Source organism: Cydia fagiglandana, chromosome 25 (genome assembly GCF_963556715.1).
Source record: "Cydia fagiglandana chromosome 25, ilCydFagi1.1, whole genome shotgun sequence".
NCBI lineage: Eukaryota > Metazoa > Arthropoda > Insecta > Lepidoptera > Tortricidae > Cydia > Cydia fagiglandana.
Window position 1 is genome coordinate 5,088,125 of NC_085956.1, and position 21,496 is coordinate 5,109,620.

General features: G+C 38.3%; 6 protein-coding genes across 6 annotated transcripts in view; 3 read left to right on the top strand and 3 right to left on the bottom strand.

The window, feature by feature from the left end:
* Nucleotides 1-21,496, bottom strand: part of LOC134677097 (dihydrofolate reductase) — a 262,050-nt gene that overhangs the window by 151,141 nt on the left and 89,413 nt on the right. The gene's annotated exons all lie outside the window — the stretch shown is intronic.
* Nucleotides 567-1,580, bottom strand: LOC134676959 (chorion class CB protein M5H4-like). Its single transcript, XM_063535337.1, has 2 exons — nt 1,516-1,580; nt 567-873 (listed from the first exon to the last, which is right to left on the bottom strand). The coding sequence occupies exons 1-2, from the start codon at nt 1,561-1,563 to the stop codon at nt 571-573; spliced, it is 351 nt and encodes a 116-aa protein (XP_063391407.1). The 5' UTR covers nt 1,564-1,580; the 3' UTR covers nt 567-570.
* Nucleotides 1,851-3,431, top strand: LOC134676934 (chorion class CA protein ERA.1-like). The gene is made up of 2 exons (XM_063535313.1): nt 1,851-1,929; nt 3,162-3,431. Exons 1-2 carry the CDS (start codon nt 1,879-1,881, stop codon nt 3,384-3,386), a joined length of 276 nt encoding a protein of 91 aa, XP_063391383.1. The 5' UTR covers nt 1,851-1,878; the 3' UTR covers nt 3,387-3,431.
* On the top strand, nt 9,649-12,394 carry LOC134676759 (acyl-CoA Delta(11) desaturase-like). Its single transcript, XM_063535143.1, has 3 exons — nt 9,649-9,847; nt 10,198-10,534; nt 11,925-12,394. The coding sequence occupies exons 1-3, from the start codon at nt 9,649-9,651 to the stop codon at nt 12,385-12,387; spliced, it is 999 nt and encodes a 332-aa protein (XP_063391213.1). The 3' UTR covers nt 12,388-12,394.
* On the bottom strand, nt 14,280-15,248 carry LOC134676960 (chorion class CB protein M5H4-like). The gene is made up of 2 exons (XM_063535338.1): nt 15,201-15,248; nt 14,280-14,626 (listed from the first exon to the last, which is right to left on the bottom strand). Exons 1-2 carry the CDS (start codon nt 15,246-15,248, stop codon nt 14,297-14,299), a joined length of 378 nt encoding a protein of 125 aa, XP_063391408.1. The 3' UTR covers nt 14,280-14,296.
* Nucleotides 15,807-16,723, top strand: LOC134676922 (chorion class CA protein ERA.1-like). The gene is made up of 2 exons (XM_063535303.1): nt 15,807-15,866; nt 16,401-16,723. Exons 1-2 carry the CDS (start codon nt 15,816-15,818, stop codon nt 16,677-16,679), a joined length of 330 nt encoding a protein of 109 aa, XP_063391373.1. The 5' UTR covers nt 15,807-15,815; the 3' UTR covers nt 16,680-16,723.

Below are 21,496 nucleotides of genomic sequence, written 5' to 3' on the forward strand. Positions count from 1 at the left end.
TTTTATGTTTGTAGAAATTGTAGACACACATGTTTGAATTATCGCATGCGGTCCCTAATTCGCTTCTGCCTTGATGATGAGGGTTAACATGGACATTGGTTCATTTCAAGGATGAGTTTATCGTCTACCACAGTAAAATACGAAAACTGTATTAGTACATTTTGGCCATATCATGAGACGCGACGAAGACCATGTCGTGAGGCTCCCTTGCATTAGGTACCGAATAATAAAAGGGACAGGCAGAGGTCGCCCGCCTGCTACGTGGTGATCCACCATATCAATGGATTTGAAACAGCCCCAGTTAAATAAAGAGACAACCCAGGATCGCCCGACCTGGCGCTTGAGAACGAGGAGGGCTGAGGGCATTCAAGATATTCACAAGAATCGCGCATATGTCAAATTTGACAGGTTAGATCTTAAACATATCGTTATCGTATCTTGGTGATGTCTAAAAGATATCTAATAGATGTCAATTTCAAAATCCGAATCGGCTCCCAAATAATGGGAAGAGGTAAAGAAAGAAGATATTAGTATATTTTGCTTTTTTATTAGAAAACATGGTAAAGGTCCTTAGCGTCTGACGCATCCGCAGCCGCTGGAGCCGCCGATCTGCTGGGTGATGGCGACGCTGTCCCCGCAGCCGTACGACACTGGAGCCACGCCGCTGGTGTCGAACTGGCCCTCGAACGCCACCGCGCTCAGGTACGGCAGCGCGCCGGACAGGTCCAGGTCGCCGGACAGGCCTAGGTCCGAGGCGACGGCGATGCCGGTCGGCGCGATGGGACCGGCGCTGGTCACGGTCAGGGCTCCGCCGTTGTTAGACACCTCGATGGACTGGCAGCTGCAACCGTAGCTCATCTGAGCAACGATGCTCTATAAAAGAAAAGATACAGCTTATATATTGACTGAAAGGTACAGTATCTTGGCACAAAGCGATGACGTCAGAGCAATGCGAGTGTTTCTTATAGGTAATTTTACCACTACCGGTATCAAGTTATTTTAAGTAACTTAAAGAGGTAAGTACCGGACCACTTTTAGGCTAATCATAATAATTATTTAACTAGAAAGCATTCAACATACTACTTATCGGTTTTTTAAATAAGTTCTCATAAATAGGGGTATGTATAAAATTTGTTTTTTTGGTCTTAACTTCTTTGAGTTACAGGCTCTCTATTCTTCTACATTTTAATAAGTACAAGCGATTTTTTTTTCAGTGGGTCGAAAATGTGTTAATCAATATCAACTTAATATAAATATTAATGATATCCAGAAAAATTCAAGCTTAGCCTTCTCGACGCCGTATCAAACACAAAAGCCGTCACTCGGACGCGACGTTACCGAAGTTTGACCAACTGAAATTGAACTTTATGCATATGCACGTAGGTCTATGTTGCTCTGTGGTCTGTGACCGATTAACCGGTCTTTGGCGTTGGACCTGCGGTGCGCATATATCGGTCATTGGCGTGCAAAAGGGTAACTAAAAGGTAAATAATAGAGGCTATCGGTAATGATTACCTGAACCAATAAGGCAGCGGCACAGAAAATTACAGCCTTAAAAGACATTTTGTATGTTTCTTTTAAGTTTGCCAACAAACTAAGAATGAATATTCTGATCAAATGCTTCAATTTTTATACTACTTCAATCGCTCTTGCTTAACTTCGAGGTAAAACAATTAATTAATAATATATGTATCGGCCATTATCGCAAAAAATTAAGTAATCTTGACACAAAAACCTATTAATAAATATTTAGTAAGAACGGTATTTCAGCCTTATCTTCGACCTATTTCTACATTTACATTACGATGTTATTAGGTATAAAATAGGCACAAATTCTGGGTAATTCATTCTGTCAAAGAAGTACACAAGTCAAGAACAATGTCTCGCTTCAGTCTTCTCGTTCTCTGCGTCATGGCTTGCCTCATCCAGGTAATTAAAACCAAAATATTATATACATATATACTTTGTTAAGGATGACTCACGTTAGACCGGGCCGTGGCCGGCCCGGAACTTCCGGAGCATCGTTTTCTATGGAAAGCACCATGTGATTACCGATCAGCTGTCATAGAAATTGATATGTCGGACGGTCTCGGTCCGGGCACGGCCCGGTCTAGCGTGAGTCAACGTTTAAGGCCGAGCCACGGCTTGCGTGTGCGTGACATGTGCGTGTTAAAATGTTGGAGCCGCACACGCACACGTCACGCAAGCGGTGTGCCATCTCTCATAAGGATCTGTATACTACAACTCCGCACGCGCACGTGCACGTCACGCACACGCAGCCGGTGTGCACAGGCCTTTAATCTGCGAAATGATAACGTGCTAGTCAATCATATCTAACCAGTTACACTTACTTGCGTATTTTTTACATGCAATTATTGTTAACCCGCAAAAATAAATACGCAAATAAATATAACAAACCACCACCAAAAGAACAATACTCGACACAAACTACTTGTGATTAGCAAAGTATTATTTACTATTTCATCCAGGTAAATTAGGTTTAAAATTAATAAACGAGCAAGCTATCAGAAAGTAGGTTTTTAGAAAAACACATTTTGTTAATAATTTAATATTCAAAATGACCTGTAAACTATTAATTATATTAGTTTACTCTTTATAAAGACTTTCGACATGAATTATTTTTTTAAGTTTTCAGAGAAATTTAAGATTCAATTTGCACTATATTTTTCCGAAAATACATAGGTACCTACCTATACATGGTGTGTCTGACCATGGGGCTTTAAATCCAGGGCTTGATTTTACTCGCTAAACTGAGCTTCTTTTACTATGGGACCAACCCTGAAATCGGAGATAATTTTTTGGCTTTTCCATAGAAAACGTCGACATCTAATCAGCCAAAATGTATGAACAAGTAAAATATTTTTTCGGGATTTTGTGGTTGGTGCCATAATAATAGTAGCTCAGTTTAGCGAGTAGAATCGAGCCCAGGATTTAAAGCCCCATGGTCAGACACACCCTGTATAATTAAATTGCGCGTTCACGATTTGCAAAATGAAATAATGTACTGAGACCAGAAACTACTTTGCAAGTCCTTTCATCGTGAATTTTAAGTTATATGCATTATCAATTGTGCTAAAATTTCTTCCACAGACAACGCTTTAGTTTAGATGTTAGTTTTACAATGTATGACTTTATTACAGATGGCTTTAAGCCAGATTTGCGGTTGCAACCAACTGGCCTACAGCAGCGGCTCGTACGGCGGTACCGGCATCGGTCAGGTGGGCGTGTCCGGCGACATCGGCGCGAGCGGCCAGACCGCCGTCGTCGGCTCCGTGCCCGTGCTCGGCTCCGTTGACTTCGGTGGCACGGTCGCCGCGTCCGGCTCCGTGTCCATCTCCGGACAGTGCGGATGCGGATGCAACTAAATTTACTATAATGACCTTTTTTATTGATTAAACAATTATTTCTAATAAGGAATTGGTTTTGGTTTTAATGTCATCATGCGAAATTAATATGTGGGTAGGTACTGTAAATTGGGGTGAGTTGGTTGAAATTTGACTTTCAAACCTCGATAATATTTTATTTTTACATGTGAAAACTGAATGGTGTATATAATAAGTGGTTCGGACGTTTGTATTTTAGTTTGTATTTTATTTTGGGTAGTTTCATTTCATAATTTTGACGATAAAGAGGAAAACCCACCTCACCCCGTAGTGCCTCGTATTTGGGGTGAGAGGGTTTTTCATACAAAGGTGATTTTGGAAGATTGTTGGATCGATTTTTTTTATTATGCGTATTACTATAGCTCCATTTTAAATTGGAATACATTATTTTTGTAGCAGTAGCCTTAAAATCGCTTCTCATCCCACTCTCAAACCTTCTCTCGCCATTCATAACTCACCTCTTCCCGCGAAACCTACTCACCCCGTTTTACGGTACTATATAATAGCAATAGGTATTCCATAATTGGTGCACTTTTTGCATTATGTTCTAAGGATTGTCAGTTATAACGGCCTCCTAGCCTAGTTGGTAGTGACCCTGCCTACGAAATAGGAGGGAAGTTCCCTTAACCATCGTCTTTCGGCGCATATATATTGTATAATAGTCAATGTATCATTTCTCAGATCATTTAAATCTATTTAATACTAAAGTTTCCACTAAATAGGATCTATCATATATGTATGTTTACGTGTTTTTTTAAAGCAACTGCAGTGAAGACGATGACCTAGAAACATCTAATACGTGACATACCACTAAATGCATAATGTATTGAAATTAGTATGGCGTCATCATTACGTGAACATACTTGCAACGAGTAATAAAAACCGGGCAAGTGCGAGTCGGACTCGCGCACGAAGGGTTCCGTACCATAATGCAAAAAAAAAAAGCAAAAAAAAAACGGTCACCCATCCAAGTACTGACCACTCCCGACGTTGCTTAACTTTGGTCAAAAATCACGTTTGTTGTATGGGAGCCCCATTTAAATCTTTATTTTATTCTGTTTTTAGTATTTGTTGTTATAGCGGCAACAGAAATACATCATCTGTGAAAATTTCAACTGTCTAGCTATCACGGTTCGTGAGATACAGCCTGGTGACAGACGGACGGACGGACGGACGGACGGACGGACGGACGGACGGATGGACGGACGGACGGACAGCGAAGTCTTAGTAATAGGGTCCCGTTTTACCCTAAGGTGTACGGAACCCTAAAAATAATCTACCTTGTATTAATGTAGAAAATAGGCGTGTCATCGTCACGCTATATTTTTATCAAGGTTTAAAAGGGAATATGGCTAAAGGATGACATAAGGATGACTCACGTTCATAGACTATTAGGAATCCTCTAGACCGAGTTTAGAGCAATTATTTCATGCAACCGATGATGCCAAAAATGCGGAGGTGCGCGGGACGAGGTGAGCGAAGTCCCGTGCCGTGATTGGTCCGTTCAAAGACACGGACGTCACACAAAGACACTTTCGACTCGAACATGGAGTAAAATTACCGTATGCGTGGCAGAGGGGGTAGCGCTACTATGCTCAGTCTGGAGGATGTTTTGTGCCGAAACTTCCAGCGCTTACTTTTCTATGAAATGACAGGCGATCACGAGATGCTTTCCATAGAAAACGGTGCATCGGAAGCTCCGGCACAGGGCGGACACGCCATACATCAAAACTCGTTTGCGTGTATATGTGTGAACGGCACGTCTGTACACGCGTCATTGTGTGAGTAAGTCACTTAGGGCTACTATTTACATGTTTTTGAGTTCACGGAGCGTTATCGTTGTACTCGTAACGTAAATATCAAACATTTTTATTCCTAAAATTAAAGAAACAAACATAATTTACAAGATGGTATTATCTCCTAGATCCTTGCTATAATAAACTGTTCTATTCACAGGTCACAGCTAATATTATTTGAACGTATATGCGAACTCACCCGTAACCCGTAAAGGCCGTAAAATATTACGTAAAGTATGGTGCGGCAAAAATTACCAAAAATGTCATGTCGAATTGTCGATACACAATTAGCGTGGACTAAATATAAATAATTACAAAACGCTACTTTTTAATATATGTATAATAAAAATAAATGTTCTTTATTTCGTGAATTTGAAAAACAACCATACATCGGCATTTTGAACGTTGCGTCATCGCGCCGCGGCGTTGCTAGCCGAACTGAGAGTATGTCAGGAGTCCGTCAGAACCAGAGATATATATAACTCCGTATAAGATAAATAAAGTCTAAGAAAAAAACGTGCCTCGGACGGCCAAGGAAAAGTCGTTGTCGAATAGATGGCGCCATTACCTTTTTACTATTCTCGGCTAGATGGCGTTAACGACACCGTTTGGTATTTGACAATTTTAACACATATCAGTGAAAGAACATGGGTCAGTAGGGAACAATAAAAATTCTAGCCAAGATCCACTTCGGGTCGTTACGCCACAGCAGTAGGTATTAATCTTTTCATATCTCATGCTCTGAAAGTGGGTCGTTGATGTTCTAAAAGGTGCGCAGAAAGTGATACGTTTATGCTCTAGTGCAGAAAAGTGGTGTACTCCTCTGCGTCCCCGTTCCACGAACAACTGGGTGGAAACAAAATGGAAAAATAGTGTCTTTATTTCCTCGCCTGGAACAATTGGTAATTGTTTAATTTTACTAATCCCACGTTGATCCTTTTTTATATAAAAACGATGTAAGTGAAGTGTTAAAAACAAATTATTCTTGATTTCTTTCGTTGAATTCTATTTACTCGATTTCATAAGGCGGGAACCAAAAGGAATACACCAAAAATATTTTTTTAAACCATACACTTGCGTAAATGAGCAAAGGCAGAATCTTAGACAGCCACAGTTAAACGTTTGTACGATATTAAATTGATTTTTAAAGTTATTTAGCACTATATTCATGAAAATAAAATAAAATACAAGATAAAAATTACTTATATTATAAATTAAATTGTTATTTAATATTTAAAATACTTTTATTATGCTATTACGGTGCGGCGCACCAAAGTCGCGGTGCGGTCCGGTAGTCTATTGCGGCTTTTAGAACGAAAAAGTATAAAATTAAAAAGTAAGAGGCAATCCCGCTGATTTTCATACTATAATGAACAAACCATTTTAAAATTACTGCAGTTTGTTAAAAAATGTGTGTTTTCGTAAATATTGCATCTAAATCTAAATGATTTTCGCTAGGGGTTATTAATCTCTTCACACATGTAAAGTCTCCGATTGCAAGTAAGTCCTAAGGAAAATAAATCATGGCCGTAGATCTATTAGGTACTTCCATTACTGATTTTGCGAAATTGCCTTGTCTTGTTTGGTTTCCTCGCATTCGATATGAAAAGTAGAGTGTTTAACTCGGGTGAAAAGCACCATTTCTGTCTCGGAAATGGGTGCCTTTCGACCCTTGGTTAACAATCTACTATTGCACTCACAGGGATTTGAACCCAGTGCTTTCATTTTCGCAGGAAGGTTACAACTACATAATTGGTTTACAACTCGTCACCAAAGCCAAAGGTGACAATAGTCAACAACCTCACACCGAATATCATTTGTAAAAACTACAGGTCAATAAACTGCAACCACGCTTGTCAGTCATAAGTTACATTCGAATAATCTTCCAATTTTCCTCCTTATCATTGTGTAATAAAGTCCAAATTCGATCAGTTTCCAAAGTCACTTACGTCTATTATGCGCGATAGGGCAGTAATTATTGCTTGTGAAATTACAATGTGGGAACATTGTTTTTTTAGTAAGTATGCATGTTTGGGTAATTATGTACATGTTAGCTAATTTGTTAAAAAACTGACGACATGAATTTGCATAGGTATATTCATTTTTTGCTGTACTTTTGAGAACATCATTTGGACATTTTGGAGTTCCGCAAAGCGGCTTTTTTCATTCGTTTATCAAGATTGACATTTCTAGAAGCAATGCCAGGGGTGCGAAACTCCTGACTTCGGCCACTCGGCTCCGCTCTATACACATATTAGTAGGTTTTGCATGAAAGAAATCTCAAATCGGTATACACACAAAACAAACAATTTAATTTTCACCGCACCAGCTCGGAAAGGCTTACTTTGCACTTCAAAAACTGATAGCAAAGTTGCATTTTATTCACATGTGAGGCAAAGTAATCAAATGCAATTTTGAGTTGTTTTCTTTTGTTTGTTGTTGTCGAGTTGCCGGTAGAATTGACTTTTAAATGATGATTTTGGATGATAAATATTTAATAACATTCATTTGGATTGATTTTGTTTGATATTTTACATTTAATATTTGCTTCGGGTTGGTGTGGTGAAAAATTTTGTGTTTCACTCGGGCAAATTTTGTTTAACCCTCGTGCTTTGAAACCCTCGCAACGCTCAAGATTCCATCTTTCGAACCACTCGCTACGCTCGTAGTTCAATTTTGGAACCTTTCGCTTGCTCGGGTATCAATATTAGCACGAGCGGTTAAACAACAACTTTGCCCCCTTGTAAAACAAATAACTATTATCAATTTATCATGCAAATTAAAAATACTATATAAATGTATATAATTTAAATATCAAAAAGAACCCTTTTTCTGATAAATTTTATCAAGGTCAGAGATCGGACCTTGACAAATTATCGACACTGTGGCCTCGAACAATACAGTGTCGTATTTAGGTATATTTCGTCCGTAATAAAAGTTCATTCCGATTTCATTTCAGTGTATTCCGGAAATCACGCTGGTTTCACGCGGTATATTTTTACAAAAAAAATAAACCATATTTTTAAGTAAAATATAGGTAAGTGCTTTTTCAATTTTTACAAATTCACGCCCAAGAACACGCTAGGTAATTAGGTATTGGAAATGGCGCTTAGCACTGTAAGTGTTTATAGTTCATTCTCGTTAAAAATGCAATAAAATCATCATTGTCCGCCGGCCTAGCCGCGCCCGCAGCCATCATCATGAGATTCATGAGTATGTTTAAGAGCATGGGCCCGATTCGAGTTTTGAAATGGACATCTATTAGATATCTTTTAGACATCACCAAGATACGATAACGATATGTTTATGATCTAACCTGTCAAATTTGACATTTGCGCGATTCTGGAGATAGTCTTGAACGATTTCTGGGACGCTACGTGCGTTGATACCCTGGCGCCGTCCCATATTCCAGGCACCAAAGTTGGCGCTGGTGCGGCCGCATCCTCGGCCGAAAGCCTCAAACGCCGCAAATATGTCACACTAGGTAGTAGCTACATATTTGCGGCGTTTGGTGTGGAAACCTTGGGGCCGTGGGGACCTAGCGCGCGTCGCCTCTATGGGGAGTTATCAAAGCGCCTCATAGAGGCCTCCGGTGACCAGAGGGCTGGCCTATATTTTGCCCAAAGGATCAGCATTGCCATCCAGCGGGGCAATGCGGCCAGCCTTCTGGGCACCCTAACTACGGACCATGACTTAGGGCAAATTTTTTATTTATAAGTTTTAGTGATTTGTTATAAAGTTGTAAAAATGTAATTTAAACTAACAATATAATAAATTTCCACAGGATATGACTTAGAGATCCAATTCACATCTAATAGATATCTTACTCTATCTAACGTAAAAGTGACATTGGTTGCGCGAATTGCGCTGCAAAAGAGAACTAGTTGATATCTAATCTATAACGTATCTAGAATGGATCTTGTACGTGTTGTCTCTTGTGAATATCTTGAAGTTCGAATACTGCAGCATGGCTCTTGTCGGTGGAGTATGCGCCAGTTTTCGCGGTCCTCGGCCAGGTTCTTTAGGTCCCTGTAAGACACGACATTTGTTTTGCTTTTAATTGTTGTGTATAGCTTGCTCGTGATTTTCCTCTCGCTTCAATCTTGCCTTCTAATATAGTTTTAAAGCAAGTGTCGTGTCTTATCAAGTGACCTATCTTTTTCCCGTAACCAATCAAATATTTAATCATTCCGTTCCGTTAGCCAAGTTCGCCAGTTACATCAACCAGACTCATCGCGATTTCTGCAATCAACTTGAGAGCGCTGGGACCCCACGGACCTAGTTTCAACTGTACTTACTTACTTAATGTCGTAACGACCCAAAATGAGTCTTGGCCTCCGACACGAGTACACGCCAGTTGTCTCGATTCTGTGTCATCTCTCATGTGTGTTAGTTTCAATTGTAGGTAAATCTATTGAATTATTATTTATGTACTTGCAGATAAAGCTATGGCTCCAAACGCAACCGATGAAAGCATGTTATCAAACACAAATAAGGAACTTCCAAAATTAATAGCCCCTCAGGCAGATGATTGGAAATTCAAGATTTCGTATACAACAGTCGCTGTTATAAGCTTCCTGCATTTGTCAGCGATATATGGACTTTATTTGAGCTTCACATCAGCTTATTGGGCTACTTTAGTTTTTGGTAAGTAAGGATCTATCCTTCTAAGGCTATTCTTATTTTATCTTATCGTATCTTATATTATCTTATCGTATCTTATATTATCTTATTTTAATGCATCTTATCTTATCTTATCTGATCGTATCTTATCTTATCTAAGGATAGAAGGTCAACCGGGGTAAATGCGTCACTTGCGGTAAATGCGTATTTTGAAGAAAGACATTTTTTGGAATGAACAGCCGATTGTCAGCTAAAATTGTGCATGTGCGCTTATGCCAGCTTACATCCACGTCAATCTGCATGATCTCATAAATCATATTCGTAAAATGAAATGATTATTTCTATCACATATTAAACTAGAATTTATTTTCCAGACCTTGTCCTATTGGAAGCCAGTATGCTCGGCCTGATGGCAGGAGTCCACCGCCTCTGGGCCCACAGGAGCTACAAAGCTACCCTCCCTCTGCAGACCATCCTCATGCTATTCCAGTCATCATCAGGCCAGTATACCGCCATCAACTGGGCCAAAGATCACCGGCTCCACCACAAACATAGCGACACTGATGCAGACCCCCATAACGCTGCAAGGGGTTTCTTCTTCTCTCATGTAGGCTGGTTGCTGGTCCATAAGCATCCGGAGGTCAAGAGACGGGGAGCCAGTATAGACTTGTCTGATTTGACGAGCAATCCTGTGTTGGTGTTTCAGAAAAAGTGAGTATATGCAGTCCTTTAGCGCCTGATTGGTTCTAGTTACTTATGCAATCGCTTAGCCAATCTTCTGCTATTTATAATTTTTTGCAAGATTATATCGTCCTATATTCTTAAACAAAATATGTAATTACTTCCTGTTATAATAGTGAACGGTTATTTTCTGTTGATGCTACTCTGAATATATCCTTCCGTCAATTTAAATAGGTGAAAGAATTTATGTTCAGTTATGTTTTTTGGAATCCTGCAAGGCTAATATGGTCGCCTTTTTATTTTATTGTTCTAACAAGTATGAAAGTGCGAAAGTGACGCAAGAGATGACAAGTGATCAAAATGCGACCATGATATCCATGCAGATCGTTCATCAATCGTAATCCTCATCATGATAAAACTAAAGAAAATGTATGATATATATGAGTTCATTTCCTTAGTTAATATCGAGGTATGTGAGTATTGTGAGTACGAATCTTAAAAGCGCCTACGAATAATTTCCTCTAGAAAACATAGTTACTACTTTTTTTAAATTATGATTTATGTAGGAGCATGTCTAATAACAGACAATCGACAAATAGGGGACGTTGACGCAGCGTATTAATATTATTATACTAATAGTGTGACGTGTTGGTATGCGTTGAATATGTGTCATACATTTGCTGCGTTTACGGTATCTATGTCGGCGGCCGATCGTAAGATCAGGAAGATCGTAATGTTCCTGTGTAATGTTTTTACGATAGTCACATTAAACCAATATATAGGTATAGTAGGATAGGTTCGTTACGTTACTATAAGGTTGCTTCATATGTCCGAAGGGCAAACTGTCCAGAAATAGGAGCCGTCGACTCAGAGAACGGGTCAAAGATTTTCACGTTTCACGATATGTCTAGGAATTTCACGATATGCCTGATCTTACGATCGGCCGCCGACATCTACATCAGCATATTTTGAACAGCGTCGTGGCCAATTCTATTATACCTTAATGTACAGATGTGTTAATTCTTCCGGCTTTACAATTCCTTTTTCACATCACCTATTCGGAAAAGGGTTTTTTCTTCCCTGCTAGGAGGGATCAAAGTAACACTTTTCTGTTCTAGCACACTATTTTTACATTTTTTTGCGCATTTTTTTTTTAGTTTAAATAATCTGTTTAAGCATCAGATTGTACCAACACTAAGATTTTTTTTATTTTCCTCATAGTTGATGTGAAAAGCATTATGACTGTGTCAGCGGTATCAAAATTATTTCATCTTGGGCGTTAACACTTGAATCCCTCATTACGCTCAGGATTCAATGTACGCCCTTGACGGAAATATATCATTTTGATCCCTTGTAACACAAACTACTAATCTTTATTCCTTTATCAACTTATCAAAACTTGAACTTGTCTCTTTTTCAGATACGGCTTCTACATCATCACTCTATTCACCTACGTTCTCCCCACTCTTTGCCCGATGTTCTGGGGGGAGACCTTCCACACTGCCTTCCACGTCAACAACCTCCGCACCATGCTATGTCTCAACTTCGTATCTCTCATCAACAGCGCCTCTCATGCGTTCGGGAAAAGACCTTACGACAAAGAAGTCCGGGCTACGGAAAACATGGCAGTGAACCTAGTTACTCTTGGCGAAGGATTCCATAACTATCACCACGTTTTCCCGTGGGATTACAGGGCTGCTGAGTTAGTAAGTAAGCTTAACTGGACAGCAGCGTTTATAGAGTTCTTCGCGTGGATCGGATGGGCGTATGACTTGAAGACAGTGGAGAATGGTGTGGTTGTCAAAAGAGCCAAGAGGTGTGGGGACGGGACTTATGAAAAACCGGAATTGAGAAGCGAGGCGGGAAGAATGAATAAAGTTTGAATTAAACAGTTTTATATAAAAAGAAATACTGTCTTTTATTAAGTTCGCAAGTTATCAATACCTCTAGTGTAAATTTCATTCAATAGTGTACCGTAGAGTTTCGTATCTTTGCCTGCGCTACCTATTTTCGCCTAGTTTGACATAATGTAAGCCTTACATAAAACTGCTAAATACAAAGTATTTTTTAAGGGTGTCAAGATTCTTCGAACATTCTGCGGCCAACTTCACACAGTTGACCTTTAGTGAGGTTTTTTCGCGACGCCGACCACACGTTTTTTTAAATCAGTGTTTTAACTTCAGTTTTAAACGGTGATACGGACCCGGTAATGTTAAACTTTTTACATGTTTATATCCTATAACTATTTGTTTTTCATATGAAACTATTATTTAATGGCTAGCTTACGTTTAGAAGTCACAATTGGATAAAACATTGGCGAGGGTACTTTGCGTCCATCTTGTTGCCAAATTTCGCCTACCCCTAGGGCTGACAAATTTTTCGTACTACACTTATTAGTGGATGACATTACTTGTTCCCAAATTTAAATATTTTCTTATGTTTGGTTATTTTAGTTTACGCTATATGCAAATGTTTATTTCTACTCTTACCAATATTGAGTAGGTACCAAATAGGTATTTTTATGTCTCACTTTGTGCAAATAAGGTTGATTTGATGTCAACTACGATAATAACAACAAATTGCAACAATTAAACAATTTTGTTCAAAATAATTATTTTTTTAACTTATAAACCATTACTCCCCTTTATTTGGCATGTTGGTAAATTTTTGGCAGCCCTAGCTTCATTATAGAAAATGTATGAAAACAACTTCAAACCGTTACCAACCTTCGCCTACTACCCCGTTTTTTAAATATATGCCTCGTCTGGTGTAGTTAAGGTTTACAGTATATTAGCACATTCAGAGGAGATACGACTTAACATGTGTAAGTCACAGAAAAGTAAGTATTAGCGGCAAGGCATGCCATAGGCGAAGATTGGGAAAATACCCAAACATCGCCTACTTATTGCCTTTGGGGCCATTTATTACCAACTTAACCAATGAAATTAAAAGTTTTAGTGGTGTATACAGATAGGAATACTAAAAAACGTTTTTTCGCCTTAACGGATTAAAATGCTTTCAAATATGAGAGATTTTTTGGGAAAAGTGTCAAAACCCAGGCGAAGATACGAAACTCTACGGTACCTAAGTTGTTTGTAAAAAGCTTAAGGTACCTTCCTGATTCAGACTAAACCAGCGGCGGTAGCAGGGTCTCATTTTTATCGCTTGTCACCATGCCTGTCACGTTCTACCAAGTATGTAAGTGCGAAAATGACGGGCATAGCGACATTACGCTAGCAATGCAGTCGGCAGAAATGCCGCGCTGCAATACTGCAGCAGTATTGCTGTCGACAGAATTCTGTATAATGCTTAAAGTTCTCCTGGAAAATAAGTAATTTTCATTTAATTTAATTTATGTGGACCTACCTAATGTACCTGCCTAATGTATGTGATTTAACCTGACCTGACCTTATTTGATTGCTTTTGTTTTGTTTAAATGTTTTAATCTTTAGCCTATGTTTGAATCTGATTGTATGCATGTATTGTCCCTACCACATAAGCGTTTTGGCATCCTTAGCTGTAAGTTTATGCATGTGAATGAAATAAAGAAATAATAGTGAATTGGTAACTTAATACAAATTTATTACTATAAATATGATATATCTAACTATATATGTAACACTTTAAACTCTCGCGTTTTGTACACATATTTAATTACACAAACGGGTCTACCGCGATATAATTTCATTGTTTTTACCTGCAACTCAGCTGAAACGTCGGAATTAAAGGTAAAAACAATGAAATTATATCGCGGTAGACCCGTTTGTGTAATTAAATACATCTAACTATAGTTTAAGAGCGTCTGCAACCACACGTACTAATAAACGGAGAGCCGGAGTTAACGTTAGCATTGTTCCCGCTCGGGTTCCCGCGCTCCTGCGTGATGGCGACGGTATCTCCGCACCCGTACGACACCGCAGCCGACCCGCTGGTCGGGTACGTGCCTTCGAACGCCACCGCGCTCAGGAACGGCAGCGCGCCGGAGAGGCCTAACTCCCCGGCGAGGCTTAGCTCCGCGCCAAGCGAGAGGCCGGAGGGAATGATGGGGCCGTTGCTGTTCACGGTTAAGACGCCGCCGTTGTTGGGCGATGTGATGCAGCCGCAGTTTTGGCCGGAGATGTACTGGAATAATGAAATTTATATTTGAATACATAACAGTCAATACAAAATGAGAACTTATGCCGATGGCCTAGGAGATTAAGACAGGGATATGCGTTTTTCTAATTACGAAAGCCGTGAATTCAAAATGTTCGAAAGCAAATATATTATTTTATATAAGTAGTTAGCACCACACTACTAAACATCAACGCCTACAGTTTTAAACAAGCAATATCGTTATCCAAAGTTTTTATTTAAGAGTACCTATATTAAAATATATAATTTAAAGATTAATATTACAGGTAAAATATGTTCAATCATGTTCAATGCACAATTAAATTGTTTTTACTGGAATTTGGTGTTTTGGTTTCGGTACAATGTTTTTACGGCTACTTACTTAATTTAATTGTAGACATTCAAATGATAATACAAATCTTAGAGTGAGTGTGTATTTAAGTAGGTAGGTACCTACTTCACTTCTTTAAAAATATGTTATCGTAGTGGCAACTCGTTTATATCTTATAACTAAACAAAAAATACTTTTTGAAAGAAAGAAAAGAAAATCATTGTAGCTAAGTAGCTACAATGATTTTCTTACCTGGACTAGGAAAGTAGCAACGCAGAGTACTGTGACTTTGAAACTCATTTTGAATTTAATTCCTTGTTTTAGAGTAAACAGTGAATGACCTACTTTATCAACTGGTATAGCTTTTATATGTCTCTATCACCTTTATGTAAGATTTCGATAAAAGTTAGTAAAATTAACGATAATATGTTGCAAATTTTGAACAATCCGCGCGCTAATATTTTTAGATTCTGAACCTAATTCACATAGTGATAGAATTTATAATTCAAAATATTTTCTACGTGAAAAAGTATAAAAACATGAGGTATATTGCTGGTATTCAAAAATAGTAGCTGTTAAGTTGAAATTGGGTCAATAATTGCATGAAACTCTAAGGCATTTGACTTACGTGTAGTAACACTAATATTATTTTCAAAATATTTCTTATCATTTCGATAAGAAAAATTTCATATTTATAAACGTTCGATAAACCAATTAAATGATTATACAAATTATAAATTGCCAATCGTTTTACGTAATGTTAACCTGCATGTTATTGCTGTGTCAGTATAAAACGGGTGACATAGATATGTGGAATCATTCAAATTGTTTTGAAGAAAACGGGACAAGGCAAATAGATCTAACGAAATGTCTCCCTTCATTGTATTTGTTTTATGTGCGCAGGCTTGCCTGATCCAGGTAAATATCATGATATTTCTAAGTTTTATATTAAAGGAAAATATCGAAAAATTTACGCTTTCGGCGGGACTTGAACCCGCAACCACAGCAATCCGTGCGTTAGCTCTAACCAATCAAATTGAGCTACGGAAGCCTACCAGAAACTCGCGAATCTTTCCATTCCTTCCCTTATACATATATACACGCCTTTGGCTTTTTTTTGGGTCCATATTGGGTTGCATAATAATTGATTGTCCTAATGTAATGTTACGCATAAAACTCATTTCGCATAATTGTTATTGTGCTGGAAATCTTAACATTTCTGAAAAATTATAACACAAACCTAAACCTAATCTACCCTATTCTATACAACCTATGCAAAATATGTTAGAAAATTTTATTGTATGGAAAGTTTCATAGTTCTCTGCTGCTTGACGTTGACTGGTCTGTTAATTGTGGTTGGTGCAACTGACCCTAATTTTCACATTTATACTATCAGGCCTATCAGCAGAACATACCTTTAGCTGTAGCTGTATTTTATTCCTGCTTCCACAGACCGTGCTAAGCCAGTCCTGCGGTTTCCCGCAACTTCCCTACTCCGGAATCGGCGGGCTGAACAACGCACCGCCGCCGACGCCGACGCCGGCGCCGCCGTGCGCGTCGTACGGCGGCGCGGGCACGGGCCAGGTGGCCGTGTCCGGCGACATCGACGCGAGCGGCCAGACCGTCGTCGTCGGCTCCGTGCCCGTGCTCGGCTCCGTCGACTTCAGTGGCACCGTGCCCGCGTCCGGCTCCGTATCCATCTCCGGACAGTGCGGATGCGGTTGCAACTAGTCGAAATCCCAGTATTTTAGTATAATATAAACAATTTATAAATATACCTAAGTGTTGTTTCTTTCTTCTTAATCTTACTGCCCAATTTGAACTTTAAGATCGACGACGACGTCATCCGAAGGGCCCTTGTCAGTGCCAAGGTACCGGCGGTCCTCGAGCCCAACGGTCTGGCCAGGGTCGATGGCAAGAGGCCTGACGGAATGACGCTGGTGCCTTGGAGTATGGGACGGCCACTTGTCTGGGACGCTACGTGCGTAGATACCCTGGCGCCGTCCCATATTCCAGGCACCAAAGTTGGCGCTGGTGCGGCCGCATCCTCGGCCGAAAGCCTCAAACGCCGCAAATATGTCACACTAGGTAGTAGCTACATATTTGCGGCGTTTGGTGTGGAAACCTTGGGGCCGTGGGGACCTAGCGCGCGTCGCCTCTATGGGGAGTTATCAAAGCGCCTCATAGAGGCCTCCGGTGACCAGAGGGCTGGCCTATATTTTGCCCAAAGGATCAGCATTGCCATCCAGCGGGGCAATGCGGCCAGCCTTCTGGGCACCCTACCTACGGACCATGACTTAGGGCAAATTTTTTATTTATAAGTTTTAGTGATTTGTTATAAAGTTGTAAAAATGTTATTAAATAAAGTCAACTTTAAGATACGTCATTTAATAGATCTAGAAACAATTTGACTCGCCCTCCGGGTTTTTCCTGGTGCAAAGGCTGTCCATCGCAATTCATAATCATTTTATTCGTAAAGCTAATTTACATGTCAGTCTGGATACAAATTTAAAAATATACGGAAAATAAATAATCCTTACATAGTAAGCATAATCCGATTAAATATCAATTTGTAAATGTAATTCTATACAGCTAGAACATACAAAATAAAAAAAGTCAATTATATAAATCTAATAATAAAACTAATAATTCAAAACGGTAGCGCAGCGAGTGTGGTGGGCAGCAAGCCTATTATGGATCGCTTTATCCACATTTATCCACGTGATAAAACAACTGTCCTTTTTAATTTTGCGGGATAGAAAGGAACGGACACCGTTTTATCACGCTGTCACGTAGACAAATACGACCATCATATCCGTGCCCGAGGGTAGCGCGCGGGGAGGCCTCTTTCAGTAGTTTTTATATTCCTTGTTTTATTTTAGATATATTTAGGGTTGTGTTTTAATTTAGTATTATTCTTAGATATATTTATATAGTTCATAAGTTATTGATTTGGTATCGTCTTGGGTGTTCCCATTCGTTTTTCGTCAAGTTCTTAAATTAGTCCTATTCTGCTTTCGTCACTCATTCTACATTGAAAGCCACCGACGTTTGTGACGAATGTAGAATGAGTGACGAAAGCAAAATAGGACTAATTTAAGAACATGACGAAAAACGAATGGGACGACCCAAGACGATACCATTAATTTGTCTTTTTACTGTCTTTCTAAGAAACGATATGGATTAGATGTGTCAGAGTAAAAGTGACGTTTTTGTTTGAAGAAGAAGAATGTGACGTCACATTTGACACTGACATATCTAATCCATATCGTTTCTAAATCTACAAATTAACGTGTTTGAAAGTTCGAAACGGGCCGTTAGCTTTTTGTCCCGATGTTCTTTTACAAGGAAAAAATCTAATAAATTAGAACTATAATGAAATAAAATAAGTTCCAAAATTTAAAATTGCAAAAATGATTTCGGGACTTAGTAGGATAATGGTAGATTATAAACTATGGAACCTACTATCGTCTACATTATGAATTAACGGCCTCCTAGCCTTGGGCCTTGTCGGCAGTGACTTTGACTACGAATGAGGAGGTCCCTGGTTCAAAATGTGACAATTATTTGTGTGTTTATCACATTACAATTACATGGCATGTGTCATATCACTTCCTCGGTTTTCCAAGTGGTTTACCATCGCATAATTTATGCTCATAGGTACTTATTTTAGGGACGTTTATTACAATCACTTGCTATACAATACACGGGGAAACCAGCCTTAAAAGAACTCGCTTATTACCCATTCGGATTAAATCAAAGCTTGATTTTTTTAACGCCTTTAATGAACCATAACAATTAAATAATATTAATATATTTAACTATACTCATGAACTAATTTAGTCGAACGAAAAAATAACTGGATTAGAGCACCTAAAGTAATTTAAAATTAAGTGTGAAAATTAAGTGATTAATTTGTTTTTGCGTTCCTCTAATTTTATCCATGAGTGTAAGCACCTAGTTGCCTAGCATGAAGATTTTTAATTAAGTATTTTTCAAGTACTTAAGTGCCGTTCAGAGGGCCAGACCTACGTTTGCTCGCGCAATAACGGCTATTATGACGTGTTGTGACTTGTGACCAAGTCACTTTATACCTACCTATTGTCTTGACTTAACCTCTTTATAATAGACAATTAGATATGGGGTGACCCAAGCGCCATTTCCGTAAAACAGATCTAGAAGAGTTACTTGGACACTAGGACTTGTACTGTTAAGACTAGATATAGTTTATTGAAGTTAGCGTTTTATTGTACTAGTTTTAATAGATTTTGTTTATGAGATAATTGGGACTCAAAGTGAAATATAATTGTAAGTATATTTGATATTAGAGCATTTCCAGAAAAAATGGTACCAATTTACTTTTTTAGACAAACCATCATATTTTGGGTTATACTCGGAATCACGAGGACTATCGATTTAAAAAGGGAAAAAAAGTGCCCGAAATAATTGTCAGTTTTGTGACGCATTTTCCCATATATTTTATATGGACCGTCACAAAACTGACACTCAAAAATGTTATGAAAAACTGGGGTGAATTTATTTCTTTATTTAAATCAGTAGTTCGCGTGATTCTGTGTAGAAATAACCCAGAAGTTGGTGGTTATCTGAAAAAAACCGGCCATGTGCGAGTCGGATCCGCTCACGAAGGGTTCCTTACCTTACGAGCAAAAAAAATCACGTTTGTTATACGGGAGCCCCACTTAAATATTTATTTTATTCTGTTTTAGTTTTATTTGCTATAACAGAAGTACATAATTTGTGTGAATTTCAACTGTCTAGCTGTCACGGTTCGTGAGATACAGCCTGGTGACAGACAGGCGGACGGATAGACGGATAGGTGGACAGTGGAGTCTTAGTAATAGGGTCAATACACAACAATAAAATATGTCGAATATATATTATATATAAATATGTATTATAAATATCGTTGTATGAGTTACCACAACGCAAGCTTTCTTGAGCTCACGGGCTTTGTCAATTTGTGTAAAAAATGTATTATAATATTTATTTATTTTTATTTAATTTTATGTTAAAATCCCGGATACTTATTAAGTGTCATTTGGCATGGTAACCTGCTTATGACGTCGTAATACGGTCATATGTTTCAATTATAAAACTATCTATGTACATACTCGTACAAATTGCAAAAATAACGAAATATTTTTTTTGTCTTTGAAGTACCTATATATGTCTGTGAAGTACTTTCCTATTTGTTTTAATAAAATCAAATAAAAAATCAAAATACATTTATTTCAGAAAAGCCAGAGATCCATACCTACATGTAAAGATAAAATAACAATTTAAAATACCACAATAAGAATAATGTTAAGAAAAAATAAAATATAATTTTGCTTACATTTAATTTTTTCTTAATTATTTTTATTGTGGTAGAAAAATGAAATATCTCCTTCGATTTTATTTTTTCTTAATTATTCTTATTGCGGCATTTTAAATTGTTACCTAATTTATCTTTACATGTATGGATATCGGGCCTATCTGAAATAAATGTATTTTGATTAAAACAAATATGTAGGAGGTATCTAAGTAGATATTTTATTTTTTCTTCGTTATTCTTATTGTTTACCACCATTTGGGGTAGAATGCGTCCAAGTCGTACCGCCATCTCCTTTTCGGTACCGCCGTCTACTGTATAACGAGGGGAGGCCTTTGCCCAGCAGTGGGACACCAAAGTAGGCTAGAGAAAAAAAAAATCTTATTGTGGTATTTCAACATTATAACTAAGTAAGCACTTAAGTTACAATGTTAGTTGCAAATGTTGCAATTAAAACACGTAATGAGTAATGACATAGGCTTGCAAAAAAATAATTACTACACCAAGACAATGTTATTAATTAATTTGTGATCATCAGCGATTACTGATGGTTGCACTGATTTATTCACGATTTTAAGGCGACTGACATAGACACATTGAATAAGTTACAATTGTCACAAAATAATACCGAGTGTGGCCTGTAATATGAGCAAAAAAATTAACTGTAGGCTGTACTCCTCATACTGATCAACATTTGTTCAGCAACTTTTGAAAATAACTTGTAGTTTGATTTTTAATACAGTTTAAAGGTTATTCAAAGACGCAATGTATTGCGAATTTTGTTATGTTTAAGGCTTGACAAGCAACGTCAATCACAATGATATGACGTGGCGATGGCGTCCATTGAAGATAATATTTATTTTGTATGAAAAATAGGGAGTATAAATACTTCATAATTTTTTAAAGTTGTTCAACAAAAGTGTCACCGTTTGAGGAGTACAATCTATGTTTTAATTATTTGCTCATGTTACAGGCCACACCCGGTATAATATTAAAATACACCTGGGGCCCATTTCTCGAACAATATTAGACTAATATTATTAGTCCACAAACTGTCAAATCGTATGGGTTGCCATGGCAACACACTAATAATATTAGACTACTATCGTTCGAGAAATGGGCCCCTGATATTTGAATGAAGTCATTTAGTTAACTGCGTCTAGCTCGTGCCAATACGTGTAACCACAAGTACGAGCGAAATGCACGACTACTGAAT

Bases quoted from the DNA above. Each gene is read 5' to 3' on its own strand.
- LOC134676959 (XM_063535337.1), bottom strand. From the start codon at position 1,563: ATGTCTTTTAAGGCTGTAATTTTCTGTGCCGCTGCCTTATTGGTTCAG. The intron at 874-1,515 runs GTAATCATTACC...TTTCTTTTATAG, and splicing joins CCGCTGCCTTATTGGTTCAG to AGCATCGTTGCTCAGATGAG.
- LOC134676934 (XM_063535313.1), top strand. From the start codon at position 1,879: ATGTCTCGCTTCAGTCTTCTCGTTCTCTGCGTCATGGCTTGCCTCATC. The intron at 1,930-3,161 runs GTAATTAAAACC...ACTTTATTACAG, and splicing joins TCATGGCTTGCCTCATCCAG to ATGGCTTTAAGCCAGATTTG.
- LOC134676759 (XM_063535143.1), top strand. From the start codon at position 9,649: ATGGCTCCAAACGCAACCGATGAAAGCATGTTATCAAACACAAATAAG. The intron at 9,848-10,197 runs GTAAGTAAGGAT...TTTATTTTCCAG, and splicing joins TTGGGCTACTTTAGTTTTTG to ACCTTGTCCTATTGGAAGCC. The intron at 10,535-11,924 runs GTGAGTATATGC...TCTCTTTTTCAG, and splicing joins GTGTTGGTGTTTCAGAAAAA to ATACGGCTTCTACATCATCA.
- LOC134676960 (XM_063535338.1), bottom strand. From the start codon at position 15,248: ATGAGTTTCAAAGTCACAGTACTCTGCGTTGCTACTTTCCTAGTCCAG. The intron at 14,627-15,200 runs GTAAGAAAATCA...TCATTATTCCAG, and splicing joins TTGCTACTTTCCTAGTCCAG to TACATCTCCGGCCAAAACTG.
- LOC134676922 (XM_063535303.1), top strand. From the start codon at position 15,816: ATGTCTCCCTTCATTGTATTTGTTTTATGTGCGCAGGCTTGCCTGATC. The intron at 15,867-16,400 runs GTAAATATCATG...CTGCTTCCACAG, and splicing joins CGCAGGCTTGCCTGATCCAG to ACCGTGCTAAGCCAGTCCTG.